General features: G+C 38.2%; 1 protein-coding gene across 7 annotated transcripts in view; it reads left to right on the plus strand.

Annotated features, from left to right (window-relative positions):
• Positions 1-16,176, plus strand: part of TNIK (TRAF2 and NCK interacting kinase) — a 433,418-nt gene extending 417,242 nt beyond the window's left edge. For all 7 annotated transcript variants that reach the window (XM_037840750.1, XM_037840775.1, XM_037840728.1 and 4 more), the window contains 7 exons: positions 242-385; positions 2,811-2,945; positions 7,621-7,721; positions 9,900-10,049; positions 11,608-11,767; positions 12,011-12,150; positions 14,308-16,176. In XM_037840750.1, coding sequence (XP_037696678.1) covers positions 242-385; positions 2,811-2,945; positions 7,621-7,721; positions 9,900-10,049; positions 11,608-11,767; positions 12,011-12,150; positions 14,308-14,391 — 914 coding nt within the window. In that variant the 3' untranslated portion in view covers positions 14,392-16,176. The remainder of the gene's footprint in view (positions 1-241; positions 386-2,810; positions 2,946-7,620; positions 7,722-9,899; positions 10,050-11,607; positions 11,768-12,010; positions 12,151-14,307) is intronic.
• Positions 16,177-19,624: the final 3,448 nt, after the last annotated feature.

A 19,624-nucleotide genomic window follows, 5' to 3' on the forward strand; every position in this document is an offset into this window, starting at 1 on the left:
TGACTAGATGTAATAAATGCTGCTACCACTTTCCAAAAGAAAACTGTTATTTCATTACCAGAGGAATAGTGATTTAATTACCGTATCAGAGCTTCTTTCTATACTCCATGCTGCAGTACCTACTTGCCTGTTAGTTTATATGTACAATAGGTACAATCTCTTGGGTTTTACTAGGATCCCATATGCAGAAGTAATTCTTGCCCATAAGAAGTCATTGTCAGGGTGCTTCTTAAATTTGCAGGTGTAAACCTCCTAGTGGGAACCGAAAATGGCTTGATGCTTTTGGATCGAAGTGGACAAGGCAAAGTTTATAACCTGATCAACCGGAGGCGATTTCAGCAGATGGATGTGCTAGAGGGACTGAATGTCCTCGTGACAATATCAGGTATGCTACTAGGATGACTGAGCCCTGTTCTGCACAGGTGGGAAAGCTGAGCACCTTTTTTCTGAAGAAACAGTAAGTTCTGCCCTTCCCAGCTAAGAAGCAACACGATCAATTATAGCAATCTAGCCAGAGCAAGATCACTCACCTTTTGTAATGTTGGAGATTCTGACCTCCAAAGGATAGTTTCTCATCTCTGCATTAAATATGAATTAGGCAGAAACAAAGGCAGTGTCTTTATAGATCTTTAACCTCCACCAGAACTCAGCCAGGATCTTTTTAAAGGGCCTGAGGTCCAGTCATTGCAAGTACTCTCAGATGGAGAATATTATAGGCCCCTGGGAGTGGGAAATGTTGTAAGTGGAAAATTTCTCTGGTCTTTTTTCTCACAAGAACTGTTCTTGCTCACAGTCCACTGATATCTTAGCAAGTGCAACTGGACATTGGCGACTGAGTCTGCAAAGAAATTTGAGTGTAGGAGTCAATACTATACTCTGCAGCTTTTTGGTTCCCAAAAAGAGCTTAAAAAAAAAAAAAAAAAAAAAAAAGATGAACCTGAAGGCCTTATTACTAGCAAGTTAAAAATGTAATTTGAAAGAGTCTGTTTTTTTGAAAGGAAAGTTTTTTTCTTTCTAATGTTTCTAATGGTGTTTGAAGGAATTTGACAAATAACACCCCCTTTCTTCCCCTCCCATCCCATGTAGTCTGGAACTATTTGTACCAACTGCACCTTAGAATCACCTGGGGAAATGTGAAAATCCAGGCTGTACACTAGACCAGTGAGTCAGAATCCCTGGGAGTAGGAACCAGACATCAGTAGCTTTTATAGCTCCCAGGGTGTTTCCAATGTTCAGTCAAGGTTGAAAACCAGGGCTCTACAGTCTTTTGCAGAGAGACAACACAGGGCTACTGGATTAAACTCTGAAGAAAGTTTTGGTCTTCAGCTGTACTTCTATTTTGAGAAAACGCCTTCTCTTGGGGCTACAGTTCCCTCTTTCTTTTACCTTTCCACTGCATGCTCAGAACTTCATCTCTTTTTATTCTCCCCAAATGAGGGTTAGCCAAGTAAATTCATTTTGCATTATGATTTGAGGTTCATTCTGTGTATTCCTTTGTCCTGGTTAATTGCTTTCTTGATTGCTACACCACCAAATCAAAGTTAAGACCATGCATCTGCCAGTCACCTACCAAAAGTAAAAATGCTACCAGAAAATTCACGTTCTGGCTTCATTATATTGTTAATGACACATCCTATTTTTAAGAGTATAACCATTACGCTTATCATGAGGCACAGATGGAGAAAGAGAAAATGAAAATAGGAGCAGTAGGTTCTAGCACTGCCCTCTGATCCATGTTGGCATGGAAAGGAGGAATCCCTGAGCCTCCCGCCCATCCCAAATACTGTGAGCAATGCATATTCTAGGCTTTTGATTACAAAAATGAATAGTAACTACACCATGATTCCTTTTAAGTTATGGATGCACACAATGCAGTGTGCAATGCTTTCATGAATTCTCTTCTGGTATATATCTCACCTGTAAAATCCAAGGCATCTTTTGAAGCCTAAGAAAAATAAAAGGGATGTAAGTCCCCAAGAAATAAAGCCCACAAGCCTAAATTTCTGATTACTTAGGAAGACCCATCCCGACGGACACCACCCATACTTTTGTTACCTGGTACTCAGATAATCTAATGGAGTGTATTAAATTTTGCTCCTTGTGTACTCCAGCATTTTCTAGATGATTTCTTATCATCTTATGAGTTCTTTACTCAAGACTCAATTTAGCAAAAGGAACCTTTAAGTTTTTTTTAAAGTTGACATTCTTTTTCCTTTTCTATTTTTGTTTTGCATTCCCTTCCTCAGAACTCAGCACCAAAAACTTGTCCAGATTTATTTTCTGAACCCAGATTGCCTTCGATGAACTTGTTTCTATTGTCTCCTTTTAAAATTTCTTTTTTCTGTGAGTTAACTAAAATAAAACAACAACCAGCTGTCATCTCTAGAGTAATTGAGGAGGCAAATAAGCAGCTCTTCGTTAACATCTGCTTTTGGGTTAGAGGGTGAGGGAGAGCTAAGTAGGCTGAAATGTCCAGTTGTCAATATTCCATCATGTGATTGCAGCTAGAATATTCTGGGACTGTGATCAGCCACACTGTTGCAGACTTAGGTCTCACTGAGTTCAGCACATGCTGCCCTTTCCATTGGAAAGAGAGAAAAAGAGCACCTTGCTCAAATAAGAAACCACCTGAAGGTAATGATAATTTGTAAAGTGATTTGTCTAAAACACTTGAAACTATTTTAACCTTAATCCTGGCAGAGATAACACTTCAATGATTGTTATTTTATAATAAAATAGAATGGAGGTGGGAAAGAAAAGAGAAAAGGCTATTCCAGGGGATGTGAATTAAAACTCTTTTATTTCAACAGGAAAGAAGAATAAGCTACGAGTTTACTATCTTTCATGGTTAAGAAACAGAATATTACACAATGACCCAGAAGTAGAAAAGAAACAAGGCTGGATCACTGTTGGAGACTTGGAAGGCTGTATACATTACAAAGTTGGTAAGTCTCAAGACATGGAATTGTAAGCTTGGTCCATCCACTCAGTCAGAATTATTCAGTTAAGTTTCACTCAGTTTTTTCTATCAGATATTTATGATATGTTTGTGACCAGTCTAAAATGTCACTGGAACCTTAAATACCTTTGCATTATCTCCAAACAAGTTAGGCTGATGCAGTTTAGAGTGCATTTGAAATAAAGTCCTTGACTCCAGTTTGAACATTTGTATCTTCCCCATCCCAAATAGCCATTAAAATGACAATAAAAGAATAAAAATTCAATAAATGTACAAGGACAGAGGGACCAGAAGAAGAAAGACAGCAAATGAGATGACAACAAAATTGAACAAAAAGTTGGATGACTTGGAGCAAACCTAACAGATCAGTTAATGCTGGATTTTAAGTCTGCAATTAGGGAAGGCATCAAAATTAATCTAATCACTCATCAGCATCCAGAAAGGCTGAGGGATAAGGTCTGGGTATATCTGAGGTGGAAGTGGGACAGGAAACAGGAGGATTGCTGGTAAGTTGATAAACAGAAATTCCTCCAGAACCCCATTCCCCCACTGAACAGTCAGGCAGCTACCCTCCCCCACTGCCACAGAAGATGAAAAGTTTGCATAGCCCAGAACAGGGATGAGAGGCCAATCTGATGATGGGGATTAAGTGAATGTTTTCCTACTGAATTGTGAGGACCCCACCCAACCCCCCAAAACCTCCTTCCCTATTTAGCTCCCAAAATGTTGGCAGCCATGCTTTACCCTCAGATAAGAGATTGAAAGATTTGCCTTTGGAGAAACTGGGTGCCCAGAAAGAAAAGATCTACAGGTATTACGACTTGAAGTACCATGAAAAAACTTGCTGCCTATCTGTACTAAATTGAAGTCCAGCAGTTGGTAAGCCTACCATACTAGACACTGATGAAACCCACAAATATGAAGGAGATGTAAACAGACAGAAACAAAGGACTTTAGAAGAAACAAAAATAATGAAGAGTGGAAGAAAAAAAAATTTTTAAACTATAATAACTCCAGGGAGATTAGAAAAAATTCCATTTCTATAAAACAGTAGGAAGCTATTAAAGATTTGGGGGGAGGCAGTGGGGAGATCATTCAGAGACCAAAAAAGAAACTTTGGAGATTAAAAATACATTTACAGGAATAAAAAGTGTAATAGAAGTGTTGGAATATAAAGACAAGGAAATATCCCAGAAAATAGAACAGAAATTAAAAGAGACAAAGAAAAGGAGAAAAAAAGACAAGAAAGTGAAAGGATCAGTCTTGTGGTTCAAAATCTTAAGTAATGTGAATTTTAGAAAAAAAGAGAAAATAAGAAATAGAAGGAGAAGAAATTATGACATAGTACCAAAAAAAAAAAAAAAAAAAAAAATTCCTGCAACTGAAGGCCTTGAAACTCCAGATTAAAAGAATCTAGTACAGTGAATAAAAAAAAGACCCACAATAAGAAATTTCAGTACCCAGAGAATGAGAAGGTCCTTAAGGCTTTCGGATTATAAGCAAATAAATAAACAAATAATTTATGTATAGTGGACACAGAATCAGAGTGACCTGGAGCTTCTCGGCAGCAATACTAGAACTTTGAAGACAATGGAACAAGGACTTCAATATTCTGAGAGGAATTTATTTTCAACTAGTATTTTATAACCCATTAAGCCATCAATCTTGAGTGCAGAATAAACATTGTCAAGCATGCAAGGGCTCAAAACATTTACGTTCCATGCACTGTTTCTCAGGAAGCTACTGGAGGATATGTTCCACCAAAATAAGGAAATAAACTTGAGGATCCAGGAGAGAGATGAAGGAAGTACCCAGAATGCTGGTGAAAGGGGGCTCTGGGATGGCAGCTTGGCTACAGGCCTAGAGAGAAGTCAGTCCCTAATGTAGTGGGGCTGGAGAGGTTCCTGGAGTGGTGCCTCCAAGAAAATAAAGTGGTACTAATAGATTTCCTGCTGTGTTTGACTGCATTGAAGAAAGTTTATACAATAGCAGAAAGTTTACACATGCTTAGAGATAGATAATATAAAATAACATCTTTAAAAAAATAACTTCTGGAAAAAAATGCTAGCAACAAGAAAGGAGATATATAATCATGGTATGCTACGTGGGTAACCTGTGAACAATAATTTAAACACAGCATATTGACTTAACCAAAAATGGAAAACAACTATAGTGGGGATGTGGGAAAGGAGAAATGTGAGTAAAGTTAAGAGACAGTGAGTGAGAGAGAGAGAAGGGGGAATAGCAAAAGAGACTGAATCCTTTCCTTACCAGGAATTTCACACCAAGCAACATTCCAGACACCTTGACACTAGGACGTGTTGGTGCTAAATAGTGAACTTGAAAGTTCTGAGTCCTGAAAGTATGTGTCCTCTACTGTTTATTACTAATGCATCATTTGAACTTTTACAAACTAACAAAATTTGTCCCTATCTTTACTATTGATATGCATTTAATCAGCTTTTGGAGAAAATACACATTTAATGTCTGTAAACATATATTCTGGCCACAGCCATAGTATATATCTGTGCACCTAGCACATAGAAGCCAGTGAAGAAATATTTGTTAAAGAAAGGAATGAATGTTCAAGGGACATAGCATCATTCACAAACCAGACCACATAGGGGAGTACTTTTCTGTAACAGGCTGGTGAGATACAAACTGTACATTTTGATTCGGGTATCAGAATTATTTGGTGCTTTCTAATAGCATACCCTGGAATTCTGATTTTCTCTCGTCTTCAGCCTGATTATTTTACAAACCATAAAATATGTAATCCATTCATTCTCACACCCAGAGAATTCAGATTCATATGTACATTTGGTCTTTTGGACATAGTGGTTTGTTTTCTTTGAGAATAAGCCTTGTTTTCAGAGGAAAACAATGTAATTTAAGTGTTATCATGGACATAATTTTAAAGCTGCTTGTAAACATTTCTCTGAGAAAGCTTTTAGAATTTCCTTTGGGTAGCTTACCTTTGTTTATTATGTGGCATTTGTTAGTCCAAAGATTTCTAATGATCAAATTTTATCTACATGAATTAATGTATGATTACAGAGCTAAGAAATTCATTGCAAGATGTATCAAATTGCTGAATATTATCTCTTACAGATACCTAACAAAACTTGAGGCTGCAGAAGTCCCATTTGACCACCAAATCTACTACTGGCCCTTCTAACATGTCTGGCCTCTTCCTTCTAATCATTACTGTCTGTTTCCATTGCCCCCGTACAAGTAGGCCATGGACCTATATCCATGCATGCAAAGTGAAATGGAACCAGGGAGCAATATATGACAATTATCTATCAGAAAATTAATTTTCAGAAACATTTTTTGCCTCAGTTATCAAGTTAACCACTTGCTGTCTCCATTTTGCTTTCCCATGGGATTCAGCCAAGACAACACTGATAACTCCTTGTAGCACATGATAATTTCCAGCATACCCAAATTCCTGTGAAATTTTTAAAATATAAAATGAGAACAAAATGAAAAAGCAAATCATATATCCAAGTCATGTAAAATATTTCTTTATTTCTCTTAGCCCATAGATAAGTTTTTTTTTTTTTTCCAAGGTTATTTTAAATTTTAACTGTGGCTCTTTTCCTAGGTTTAAGGTGAGGAGGTCAGAGAATAGTTAGTCCTATAAAGAGTTCATGCCATGAAAAGCTATAAAGAAGACAAGTGGAAATTTAACATTTCATTGAAGTATGTTAAAATTCCCCTACCCAGTTTTTTCAGGACACAGAATATTCTGTTTGTTCGGATATTACATGAATATTACATGAAGAGAATGACAGTCATGTGTATCATTTGTGGATAATTAATTTTCTAAAACTTAAAATCCTTAATCTAATAGTGGAAGATCCAGAAAGTGCCTTATAGGATTCTGTAGTTTCTCAAGGTCATCACTGTAAATATTGGCCACAATCGTTATCAAAGACACACAGACCATAGTAATCAGTAGGATGGCAGATAAGAGAGTCCATTCATTCATTCATCTGTTCAGTAAACATTTATTGAGTACCTCTTTGTATAAGGGAAAAAATGAGTAGGTACTCAGTCTTGTACCGAGTTTCTACTATGGAATATAGGATGTTTAATGTTCCATCTTCCCAAAGAGTAAAAGGATTTGTTAAATTATGTGGAGCCCTCAAAGTAAGGCCTAATTACTAATTAACTCTCCATCTTCCATTAGAAACATATATAAGCAATTATTTCACTTAATAGTTAGAATCAGATCTGAAAAATAAGCATGTGTTAGCCTTTACGTCTATATCCATTTGTTAATTTTTCTTTCATCTTACTAGGGTGAATACATGTGGGTGAATATAAAAGCCAGGCAAGTAAACATGGAATATATTAAGCAGATTATTATTACAATGAATAATTCATATCTAGATCTAGTGGCTAAAGACAGCCTTAAGCAGTTACATCTTTAGGCAAAGAAAAAAGGTCTTTGATATAAAGCAAAAGCCCCCAAGTATTTTATATACCAAGTACATTAAAGGATGTTAAATCTGTATCCATGAGAAAATCCCATGCTGGGAGCATCACCCTCAACTATGGTTTTTTACATACATATTACAGCTTGCACATTCATTAAAACAAAAAAACTTGAATAAAATAATGTACTTTTTTAATTCATAATTTTTCTATTACAGTTAAATATGAAAGGATCAAATTTTTGGTGATTGCCTTAAAGAATGCTGTAGAGATATATGCTTGGGCTCCTAAACCATATCATAAGTTCATGGCATTTAAGGTAAGCAGGCATGCGATTACCTAAAAAATGCTTATAATTTTTTTTCTATTTTCAGTTTCAACCAGTTAACAAAGCAGTCCATTTTGCACATAGACCAGTACCAATTTTCCTATATATAATAAACCTATTTTTAAAGTACTGTGGATTTATTATTACAAAAGTAGAGACTATTAATAAATGCTATAAAATTAGTCAAATTAAAATTTGGACACACTCTCCTCTGTTTAGTATGGAAAGGTCACCGGCATTGATTGTGTTAATATTCAGTGAGATTCAGTGTGAAGCCACCTAACTAAAACACAATCTGCTATTTTTCCTGAAAAAGGCAGCCCAGAACAGTGTGGTATTTCAAGGTTGAACCGAATCTCTAAATCCCAAGATCCTCATAAGCCTTTCTGAGTAAAGTCCCTAAAACTCAGTTGATGCTCATATATATATCCCCATTGCTATTGGACGTCTCTGAAATGAATACTGATGCAGTAACTTAAGGAAATGACCTTGGTTCTGGACATTCTTTAATTTTGACTGCCTTTTCATTTTGACTTTGTCTGAGTCTGTAACAACTATGGTTGAATTGATTAATCATGAGATTCAATAGGAATGGGGATTGGAATAGGCTAGCCCTATTAATCCCAGCTCATGAAGGCTGACCCCAGAGGGCCATTTGAAGGCACTCCAGTGTGTTCAGAGCCACAGAGCCTATCCAGAGATGATGTTAATTTATCTTCTTGTCTCTATTTCTCTGGATCTCATAAGCCCTCACTTTTTCTCCCTACCTTTATGATGTTATCTCCCCTTCACCCTTCATGTGTTCTTTCCTGCCGTATATGCCACGTGAGGACCAGAAGCTGCCTTGGAAATATTATGTAGGCCCTCTTTGGTGCTGAGTCACCCCGCTTTCCACTTGTTACCCTAGTGCAAGTGGCTCATTTGTAATGTGCTCAGGAAGACAGATCCATCAGCAGAAATGCGCTCCCCTCCATAACCCCACTTTCATGGAGAGAAATTTTGGGAATGCATTAGGTTAGTAACAAACAGAAACACTTAAGGGATGATTCCTAAAAGCTAAAGTGGTGCTGCTTTTCTGCCGAAATCTATCTAAAAAAATATTTTCAATCAAGATCCCATTACCATTCCAGTTCTGAAGTTACTGCCATTGGTTTAGTAACCAAAGAGAATGAAAAAATACAGAATGCCCTCATTTCAGCAGACAAGGCTCAGCCCGGAAAGAGTGAAGAGCAAAGCCAAGGACTTGAACAGAAAGCAGGAGCTGGCAGGGGTGGCACACTCCCATTAGGACAAGGACAGGAGGCCACAGTTTCCCATGCTGTGAGGATGATGTTAGGAAAAGACATGGGGGGTTGGGGGGCACTGTTAAGTGGCAGTGGCAGTATGGCCAAGACACTTGGGGTTTCACAAATTCTCTCCTAAACCAGCAGGCCCAATAAAGATAGATAGTGTGTGATTAAATAATGGCAAAGAAAAACAGAGAAACACTTGACAGCTAAGTGGGATTTGGGGCCCCAGATTCTGACACACAGAACCTTTGTAAGCTTCACAAGCCAGGAGTCCTGTGAGGTCCCCATCCCGCACCCTTCCCCCACCACACACACATCCTCCTTCTCTAACCCAATTCTCAGATCTCAACATTAAGTTTAGAGAAAGCATCAGTGTGACACCTACTCACTCAGTGGAGGAAGATCATAACCAGAGGGTGCCTAGTAATCCTGAACGGGCCCAGCACAGAGCCTCAGCTGCCTACCGCAGGCTGTCTCCAAAAGGGTAGCAGCTCTGGTGGACCTGGCTGCCACCTGGGAAGCAAGGGGCCGGAAAGGTGGCTGGACCTTTTCTGGAGGAAAATGGGGAGAAATAAACAGGCAGGAACAGCAGTACCCAGGCACCAACTTTTTCATATGCATTGACTCCACACATTATCAAAATCAACAACTCTTAACCATCTCCTCTGCGCTGGAGGAAAACGGGTAGAAAAGGGGGCACAAAGAGGTACTTGTTCTTCCAGAGCCAGACCATGAATAGACCTAAAACTGAATGAGAAATATCCTAGCTTTTTAATTTAAGAAAGTCAGAAATTAATTCCCATCAGGAAATGGCTAAAGGAAAAAATTATTGCGACAACCTCTTTGAATAATGTGGATACTCATGGGGTGATTTTTAAAGTCTTTTGCAGATCTCCAGCACAAGCCTCTGCTTGTGGATCTCACGGTAGAAGAAGGTCAAAGATTAAAGGTTATTTTTGGTTCACACACTGGTTTCCATGTAATTGATGTTGATTCAGGAAACTCTTACGATATCTACATACCTTCTCATGTAAGTTCCTAAAAGCAGAATGTCAGGGGCTCTCTGTACAAAAACCTGCCTGGAGAAAAAAATTGTTTTTATTTTTAATAGATGTCAGGCTAACCTTTACTATCCTTAAAGCAGATGGATTTTTGTCCTTCACTAAGTAGAATGTCTCCAACATCATGTAAATTTCACTTATTTTTATGACTCCCTAGAACTGAATTTAACACATGACAATAAAAATTATTTGACATTTACTCTACTTAGATTAAAATATATATGATGTTTTTCCTTCAAGGGCATAGATTTTGTTTTTTAAGCAAGAGTACAATAGACAGCTTATTTTCAATATTTGAAGGGAGATTGGTTCATTTTATGTGGGTGAAAGCCAACTGTCAGATGCTAATTTCTTGGAGAAAAAATTTTTATGCTATTTTTAGTTCTTCTTGTCAACTTGAAGGCTGTGTGATGTAATGAATTTGGAGACACTGACGCTCATACCTTGGCTCTACCACTTATTAGCTTTGCAACTTGGACACATTAGTTCAGCCTTTCCAACCCTCAGCTTTCACATCTACAAAAAGGGAATAAAAGAACTTTTAGGGTCATTATCAGAATTAAAAGAGGTCATGGATATAAAGTGCTTGGGATGGGGTGCTGCAAATTATAGATCTTATTAATAATACAACATTAATGCTACCTAAAAAAAGTTATTTTAGTACATTACACACACACTCAAACACACAGTGACACTCAGTGCAATATTATAGCTTGTAACTCGTGTGTATGTGTCATGTATACACAAAGACTCAAGGCTTCAGTTCTCACCAAGATGGTTGGTGTCACTATTATCATCCTTGGTGATCCTCTAATTCCTGTCCGTGAAGCACATATTGGGTTGCTCTGACATTCTGATCTAGCCATTAGCATTTCAGAGAATCATGCTAACATCACACACATTTTCCGAGAACAATTCATTCTACAATTTTTTCAATAACATTTTTTAAATGAGTGGTAATTTAAATTTTTTTTCTAAACAAGCCATTAATTTGGATTATTCCGGTACTTATCTGCTCATAGCCTATTCGGTAGGGGTATGCTCTGGCCCCAAGGGCTTTTAGATTCCATAAGATTCAGCTGGCTTGCATTCCCCTCATCTTCTTCAGAGCCTGTCCTAAGGGAAAACACATGAATGTCAATGTCAGCAAGACATAGGTTCAAATCCCAATTCCACCACCAAATACTAGTACCACTTTGGTTAATTTCCATAACCCCTCTGAGATGAGGTTTTCTCATCTGTACACACTATCTACCATGGGGAGCTGTAGTAAGGACAAGAAATTATATATGTAAAGGGTGTAGCTCAGGGATTGACAAATAGTCAGTGCTCCATTGTTGTTACTGTTGTCATCGTCTCAATCTAGTCACTAGTTTGTATTTATCAGAGCATTTGGCAAATCAAAGTTCGGTTTCTAGAGTGAATATGAAAAAAAAACACTCTTTGTTGCAGTTCTTAAAGATGAATACTCAAGGTGTTTGCCTTATTTTTAAAAAGAATAATGCTTGGCTTTTCTTTGTCTTCTAGATTCAGGGCAATATCACTCCTCATGCTATTGTCATCTTGCCTAAAACAGATGGGATGGAAATGCTTGTTTGCTATGAGGATGAGGGGGTGTATGTGAACACCTATGGCCGGATAACTAAGGATGTGGTGCTCCAATGGGGAGAAATGCCCACGTCTGTGGGTAGGTTAACCATTCCTTATCTCCTTCAGCAGTTACAGCCCCCAAATGAAACGAAAATCAAGAAATGTGAAACAACCATTTGATTCCACACACAAAAAAAAGTCTGTGAATAACACTTGTAAGACTTGCTTTGTCCGTTTATCTCAAGTCGTTTGTCATTTTTGTGGTTAAGATGTGAACAGATGCTGTGAGTTATTGCCCATCTAATGTTTTTAATGCAGTTTTGGAAATTCCTTTTGACAGCCTACATTCATTCCAATCAGATAATGGGCTGGGGCGAGAAAGCTATTGAGATCCGGTCAGTGGAAACAGGACATTTGGATGGAGTATTTATGCATAAGCGAGCTCAAAGGTTAAAGTTTCTATGTGAAAGAAATGATAAGGTAAATCCGTTTCAACATTTGCATTAGTGTTTGCATTTTAAGAGACCACCAGGTACCTGTGAAACCTTCATTTTCCTTTATACTGATTTGAATCACATCTGTGTTAAATAATCAATATTATCTTGAAATGGCATTATTTGGTTTGATTCATGTGGACACTCAAAATGTATTATTCACATATAAAAACAGACATAAAACAGGTAAAAATTTCTTGTAACTCTTAGTAACTTTTGTGGCCTGCAGGCCTTATGATGATGCAGCAGACACCCAAATTCTCCTAAGCACTTAGAACAGTTGACCCAACATCAGTCATCTCACAGTGGGTCAACTTGATACTTCCACTTTTAAACTTTTCACAAAGTCACTATCAGGACCTAATCCATCACATTACATTCCCCTTGAACATGTAGAAATATAAACTTTAAACAAATATCTCCCATTCCTTAAAGAATGCACAATCACAAACTCAACTAGTGCCATGTCCTGTGTCATTCCTGCCATGTTTCTTCTGAAGTGTCATAGGGGAACTGTTTTCCGGTGAATTGGCTTTGTCCATCTGCCATGACCAGTCACCACAGACGGGTATTCTGCAGCAATGCTGATTCTTCCTTGCCCTCCCTGTAGAGTAACCCAAAGTTTTTAGTAGCTAAGCTGAACTGCATTTGTGAATTCATCCTTTGTGGCTATGACCAATATGTAGAAATGCTTTCCCCAAAGCTGCAGACATAAACACATGTGATGGGTTGAACAACTAGTTGTACATCTCTACTTGCCCACCCCAGTTCCTCAGAGACTAGGCTGGTCTTAGTCCAAACCTGGAGGGTTGGGCTTAGACTTAGAGTCAGCCCTGGCCAAATGCCTAGTGTGGTCTGGGTGGACAGCAGCCAGGGGTGGCAAGGATGGTTCCAGAGCCATACTAGAGTATGTCTGAAAACAGATGCGACCCCTGTTAAAACTCCAGCACCCACCCAGTTTCTTTGGGGATCAGAAAACTAGGAGTGATCTGCATGTGGAGCCCTAGACTCAAGCTCACTGAAGGCCCACCCTCACAGCCAGAGAAGGAGGAGGCTGGGACCACAGGTTTAGAAACCTGGGCACACAACCTTGGGAGAACAGCAGCCCTTTCTTACCCTCATTGTGGTTTTCCATGGGTCTTCTCTGTGCTTCCCCATTTGGATCCCTTGACCCGAACAGTAGCTTTACTTTCATGTGTAGCAATAGCCGAATGACAAGCATTTCCACCAAACTTCGTAAGAAGTTGTTGAGAGAGACAGCATTCTTTTGAAGAAGCTGTGTAAGTGAAGTAGCAGAGACTAAACTAGTGACAAAAGCAAATGCTTTGGACCACAGTTTAGTGTTGGCTGACCAAAGGGCTAGGCCACAGCCCAGAATATTATTTTCCTGGGGCAGTGGTTCATTTATATTCAGCTCAAGCAAGTAGAAATCCAAATTTTGCTCACTTCTCTCAACTGTTTGATAAAACGATTTAACAGGTTCAGACCCAATGGACTGTGGTTCTGCTTATATTACCATTATCTCATTTGGCCTAGGATGTGCCAGCATCAGCAGAGAAGCCAAGCATTAACTCTTGAAATGCCAAAGAATAGGCACTAAACACCCTGCACAATTTTACCACGAACGTTTAACTTTTCTTTTTATTGTAAATTTTTAAATATTGAAAGTGGAATATTGAAATAGGCCCAAAACTCCCCCTTGACTTAGGGAATGTGAAAGTATTCCCTACAATCCCAAAATCTGCCCTCTTGTCATTATGGGGGTAGAAAGGGGAGCTTCTGTGCCTTTCCAGAAATTAACAAGGGCCCATTGTGTCCTAGGCCAGAAATCTGGCACAATATCCTAGCCCAAAACCCCGTTTTAAAATGTGAGCACCCAAAGAGATGTTATAGATCAAGATATAGCCCTTTCAGTGTCCCTGGAGGCCAAAACTACAATAAGTAATAAGAATAATCAGAGTAATAAAGGCAGGAGTGTTTACAGAGGATGCACTGTATCAAAAGGCACTTATAAACATCAGCCATTGAGTCTTAAGAGCTGACACATGGCAAGGATAGGACATGTGAGAAAATGGATGGACGGTTGAAGAAAAGCGAAACAAAAACCATGCAGTTGAACTAATTTCTTTTTAATTTCAAACAGGTATTTTTTGCATCCGTGCGATCTGGAGGAAGTAGCCAAGTGTTTTTCATGACCCTCAACAGAAATTCCATGATGAACTGGTAACAGAAGAGCACTTGGCACTTATCTTCATGGCGTTATTTCTAATTTAAAAGAACATAACTCTTGTGGACTTATGCCAGTCTAGAGGCAGAATCAGAAGGCTTGGTTGAACATACTGCTTTCCCCTTTTCCTCTCCCTCCATCCCCTCAATACAGTCCATCTTTCAGTGTTGCAGCCTGGTTGAGAAAGAGAGAAAAAGGTGGCAAGAATTTCCAGGAGATCCCCAAGAGTGCTGCATTGTCTGTGGACAAAGATGGACCATGAGCCCTTCGGAGTTAGGGATAATATTGTGTACTCTTATGATTAAGCTGTGTTTTGGTGGGTTTTGAGTTGTTGTTTTTTTTTTTTACCCTTTCCTTTACCCCCTTAATTTGTACAAATGAGGAGAGAATGCATCCTGAGAAAATGAGTCTGTTTTTTAATTTTGTCTGCCTGCTAGCTTTAGGTATCTGGTATGTTATAAAATTTCCAATTTCAGGATGGTGAGAGACAGCACAATAAATGTACCTTATCTCCTTACACTGAAGGCCATAACTGCATTGCGGGGTAATTTTAGAACTTTTTTGCCTTCACCAACCCAAAAGGTTGTTTTCTGATAGCAACTGGCTAGTGAATTTTTAAAAGAGAAGAAAAATACTATTTTCCCCTCTTTTGGGAAATAGATTTTTAATGGCTAAACTACTAGCCTTAGACTAATAAAAATCAACTACCAATTCTGTGAGTCTGACAGGCCATATTTTTATATGGACCTTTATAGGATGGAATGTGTTGAATGGGTCAGTAGCACCAGTGAGTTGAGTTGGCCCTAGCTATCGAGGGACTCTAGAACACAACTTTCCCTCAGCTATTATGCAACAGATCAGTGCAAACGATGGGATGGCAGATGGGGTCAGACAGAAAAAGAGCTTCTGGGAAACAAGCTAATACATATATATAAAACTATACACACACACACACACTCTCTCTCTCTCTCTCTCTTTTTTTTTTTTAATGCACAGAGCCTCTCTAAGAAGTCACTTGGTTTGGGCTTCATTAATTCTGAGACTTTGTTGAGCTCTGGCTGGGACTTGGGGAGTGCACGATATTCAGGCTCTGGTCCTTCCCATCTCTCTCCTGATGGTGCCACATTCTCAAGATGAAAACTGTGACTGAAAAAAAATTGATAATAAATGTTTCTGAGCTCCCTGTGTTCTCTGAGTTGGTGAGAGAAGGGACTAGACTACTAAGCCTGCCTGAGACACAACAGGCATCATTGGTTCAGATTTCATGGAACTTGAAAGCAAGACTTTGGCCAAAATTCTGAGACCCTAATCATTTTACCTTCCTCCAAATTACCCAACATATGGTAAACAACATTTGTGCAGAGATATGTATGTTATTAGTTCAGGTTGACTTGTGTCCTTATAAACTCACTGGGATGATTTGAACTCTTACGTGACCGTCTGGGATTTTTTTTCCAAAGCTACAAGCATGGCCGCCTGTGGTATCGAGGTGTTGCAAAACGATATCTGTGTTGCGCTTCCTGTTTTAACCTACCTCGTTTTGTTTGTTTTTTGTTTCACTGTTCATCACAGCAGTGTTATCTCCAGGAGACATATAGAGAGCTCAGCTGGCAATCTCAGGTGCATTTAATATTTTTAAAACAAAACAGTAGTTGACCAAATTGTTCTTAAAAACTTGAAAAAAAAAAATCCAACCATGACAAAAACTAATGTGGCTTGTTTCTGGAGAACCATACAATTACTCTAAATGGATCAAAAAAATTTTTGATCTTACTGCATTTGCCTGAATACATGAGCAGCTGATGTACTATTAATGAGAACAAAATACACATTAGGAAAATGAAACCACTTCAAACTGGTGGTTTGGGTAAGGGGTGAAGGGAAGGGGAAATATTCTGGCTTCTGGATTAGATCATTATGCCCCTTCTGTAAAGGTGGTTGTCGTTTGCATTATTTTTAAGCAGGTAGCACACACGAATGGAATCGAGGATTATCTCCAGGTAATCACCAATATGTCCTCCTCATGGTTCCTCTAGCTCTCAAAAGCAATGAAATCTTCCCGTTCTCATTTTTACTGCTGTGATTATGCTGCTGAACAATACTCTCTTCATAAATTCCACGCAACAAATTCAGCAATAACTTTTTGGATTGAATTTAGCAACTACTGTGATTGGATGCTGACATGGAAAAATATATTGATTTGGGTCTCATCCCGAATGTGATTGCCACCAGCTCTTTATATTGCTGCTGTGGTATTTTAAACCAGAAGCTTCTTTAAATTATGTTGCAAACTGATATTTGGTTTTTTTTTGTTGTTTTGTTTTTATTTCTAAGTGATAAGTTTGAAACACACAGCTTTAAATGATTTTTTTATTGTGGGATTTTGGGTACAGTTAAGAAATAAAAGGGAATCATTGTGTTTAAACATAAGGTAGTTTGTGAATGTATTTTTTAAAATCTAGATTCATTGAAACAAAAACTCATAAGAAAACAATATTAATGCAGTCTTGTTTACAGTATGTACAGTGACATAACATAGAACATGAGCTTTTCTGGTGCCAACAATAAAACACAGACGTTAAACATCAAGCCATGCCTTTTATATTTGTGTGCAAACATTTTACACTGAGTACAAGGCAAGAACGTATTTGAAAGGGCCTCCCTCCCCCATCAACCTGTGCTCCTTAAAAGATATCTCAAATATTTCTCAAAGCTTTTATCTTCCAAAATACATTTTCCTCCATAAGCACAAGGCCTTGCTCTGACATGCTGAGGCCAAAGTCATGCAGAATATTTCTAAATGCTGTCCTTGTGGCTCGTGCATTTCCCACCTTTTTTGGTGTGCTTCACTTCTTTTCAGGGGGCAGGGAGGTGTGCTCTTCATCCATCTTAATAGCATCTTGATACAAATTTATTTTTGATGTTCCTGTTGGCGATCTTGTCTGTAGAATTAGCTCGTTTTATTTTTATTTTCCTACAAAAGAGAAACTGAGCTTCCTTCCCCCCAAAGTAAGTTTCTCTCAATTGATAATCATCCAGTAAAATCCACTGCATGTGCCCACATAACATTCTTGGTCCTGGCTCTGGCAGGTGACTACAATTTCTGGGTGACAGTCAGGGACGTTGTAGCGTGGATTCCTGCATCCAGTGGGTAGTAGAAACAGATGACTTCTAAGATGCCTTCAAATGGTATGACTCCCCAATTTCAGGTCCGTTCACATTCTTGTCAGTGCACACAGTGTAAATGAAGACAGCTCTAACTTCTACCTAAAATCTGATGGCTCCATTTAATAGATGTCATTATTTTTCTTGAAGACATTTAAGCAATACTTCAAGAAGACCTAGAGTTATTTATGTATCCAACAGTGTGAGTGAAATCCCACAAGGTCACTTGGACAGGGACTCCATTTTTCTCACACTTTGACATTGCTTTTCACAATGCGTTCCTAACGTACTTTCCATCGAGTACACGATTTTTAAAAGCATCTTAATTCCTGGCTGTCAAGGCCTACTAACAGTGTTCTGTCTGCTCTTGTGACTCATTGGTAATTGGTGTCTCTGGTCCCTTTTGTGTGGTAGATTGGAAAGAGATGTGAAATTGAGGCCGGAGCCATTTTGTTTTAGTCCATTGCCAGACAAGGAAGTGTGGCCGAAGTCTGACGTCACATTCCATGAAGTTAAAAAACATATATACATATTTTTTCTCCACTATGATGTGTACCAGTTGCCGTCACTGTATTTTTGAAATGTGGAAGAGCTCTTTGTGTTAATAGTGTGTGCTGTCTTTGAAAGTCTGCTTGAACAGGCGTCACTTGCATTTGCGCTGATTGCTTTAAAATATGAGTGCTACATTATTTTTAAGACAGAAGATAAAGTTATTGATGCAGCCTCTTTAACCTCCTGGAGGAAAAGATGAGAAGGTTCACATCCAGCATATGATAATTTGGAATGACTCGTCCATGCTGATTGTGTTCCAAAATCCCCTCTGACACTATGCTCTCACCTTCTCACAGTTTCTGTGAATTCATTACCTTTCAGTTTATTCCTCAAAAATTTAAAGCTGACCAAAGCAAGCAAAAGAAAACAAACCAACAAAGAACTGGCCTCTCCTGAGACTACATTGTTGAAACATAAAACCCAGAAACCTGAATTTGATTTCATTTACCTGTTAATGTTATAAATACCACTGGGTTCTGGTCTTGGATGGTGTGGCTATCCTTTCATCGGTAAGAACACATAGAATGAATACAATTTGATGTCTTCTCAGAAGCCCCAGGAAGAAGAAAACTTCCCAAGAATTTGCATGTTAAAAACTGAAAATTTGTACATTTTTTACCAAACATTATTCCAGTACTGTTTGACTTCTGTACTGTAGCATTGTTCTGGAAATTTTTCCATAGATGAATAGAATATTCAACAATTTGCCTAGCATTAAACAGTTTAAGCTCATAACTCTGAGCTGCATGAACTTCATTCTTTCTGCCATTCCAGAAAAGTGCCAGCTGCACCAAAATAAAAACTCATAAAAGCATTTTTTAAACAAAAATCCTTAGTTAAGGTTTGAGCTATTACAAACCAAGATGAAAACTTTGGATTGTGTATCCGTGATGCCAGACACTTAGGGGAAGACGAGAAAATTTAGTCAAAAATAGAAGTGTTCTAATGTTTCCAGATGTGTTGGCTTTGTGTAGACATCTTCAAATTAATTCACTCATTGCATAAAAGGGTTTGGTTTTTATCAGCACTGAGTTGAATTGCCCTATTGAGGCTGAGCAAATGCTGGTGGAAAGGTGAGTTTTCATTTCAGTAATGGATTGTTATTTGTACATAGCAAATGTCCATGCCCCAGTTGCTCCTTCATCTTTTTTCCTTCCCCTGGGGATTAGTGTTAAGGAATAGTAATACTATATTATGGTTTGTTTAGGAAACCTCAGACATTACCCTGAATGAGAATTTCAAATGTAAAGTTGCAGCAAGAAATAAATCTGCAGAAGAAGAAAGAGATGACAGCTTAGATGAATTTTAAAGTGCGATATGCTGTAAAACTATTTTTATTCATTTTAGCTGTCTTATTTACAATGTTAACATAACTATAGAGATGTCAAATTTATAATATTGGAAGGAAAAACTGTCATTTTGCTATGTCTACAATTACTTACATTTTTTTAAATCTCCAGTTTCCTAAAATGTTTTAGATTGTCCAAAATTTGCAGAAACTGGAAATAGTCTCACG

The sequence above is a fragment of the Choloepus didactylus genome, chromosome 1 (assembly GCF_015220235.1).
Source record: "Choloepus didactylus isolate mChoDid1 chromosome 1, mChoDid1.pri, whole genome shotgun sequence".
Classification (NCBI taxonomy): Eukaryota; Metazoa; Chordata; class Mammalia; order Pilosa; family Megalonychidae; genus Choloepus; species Choloepus didactylus.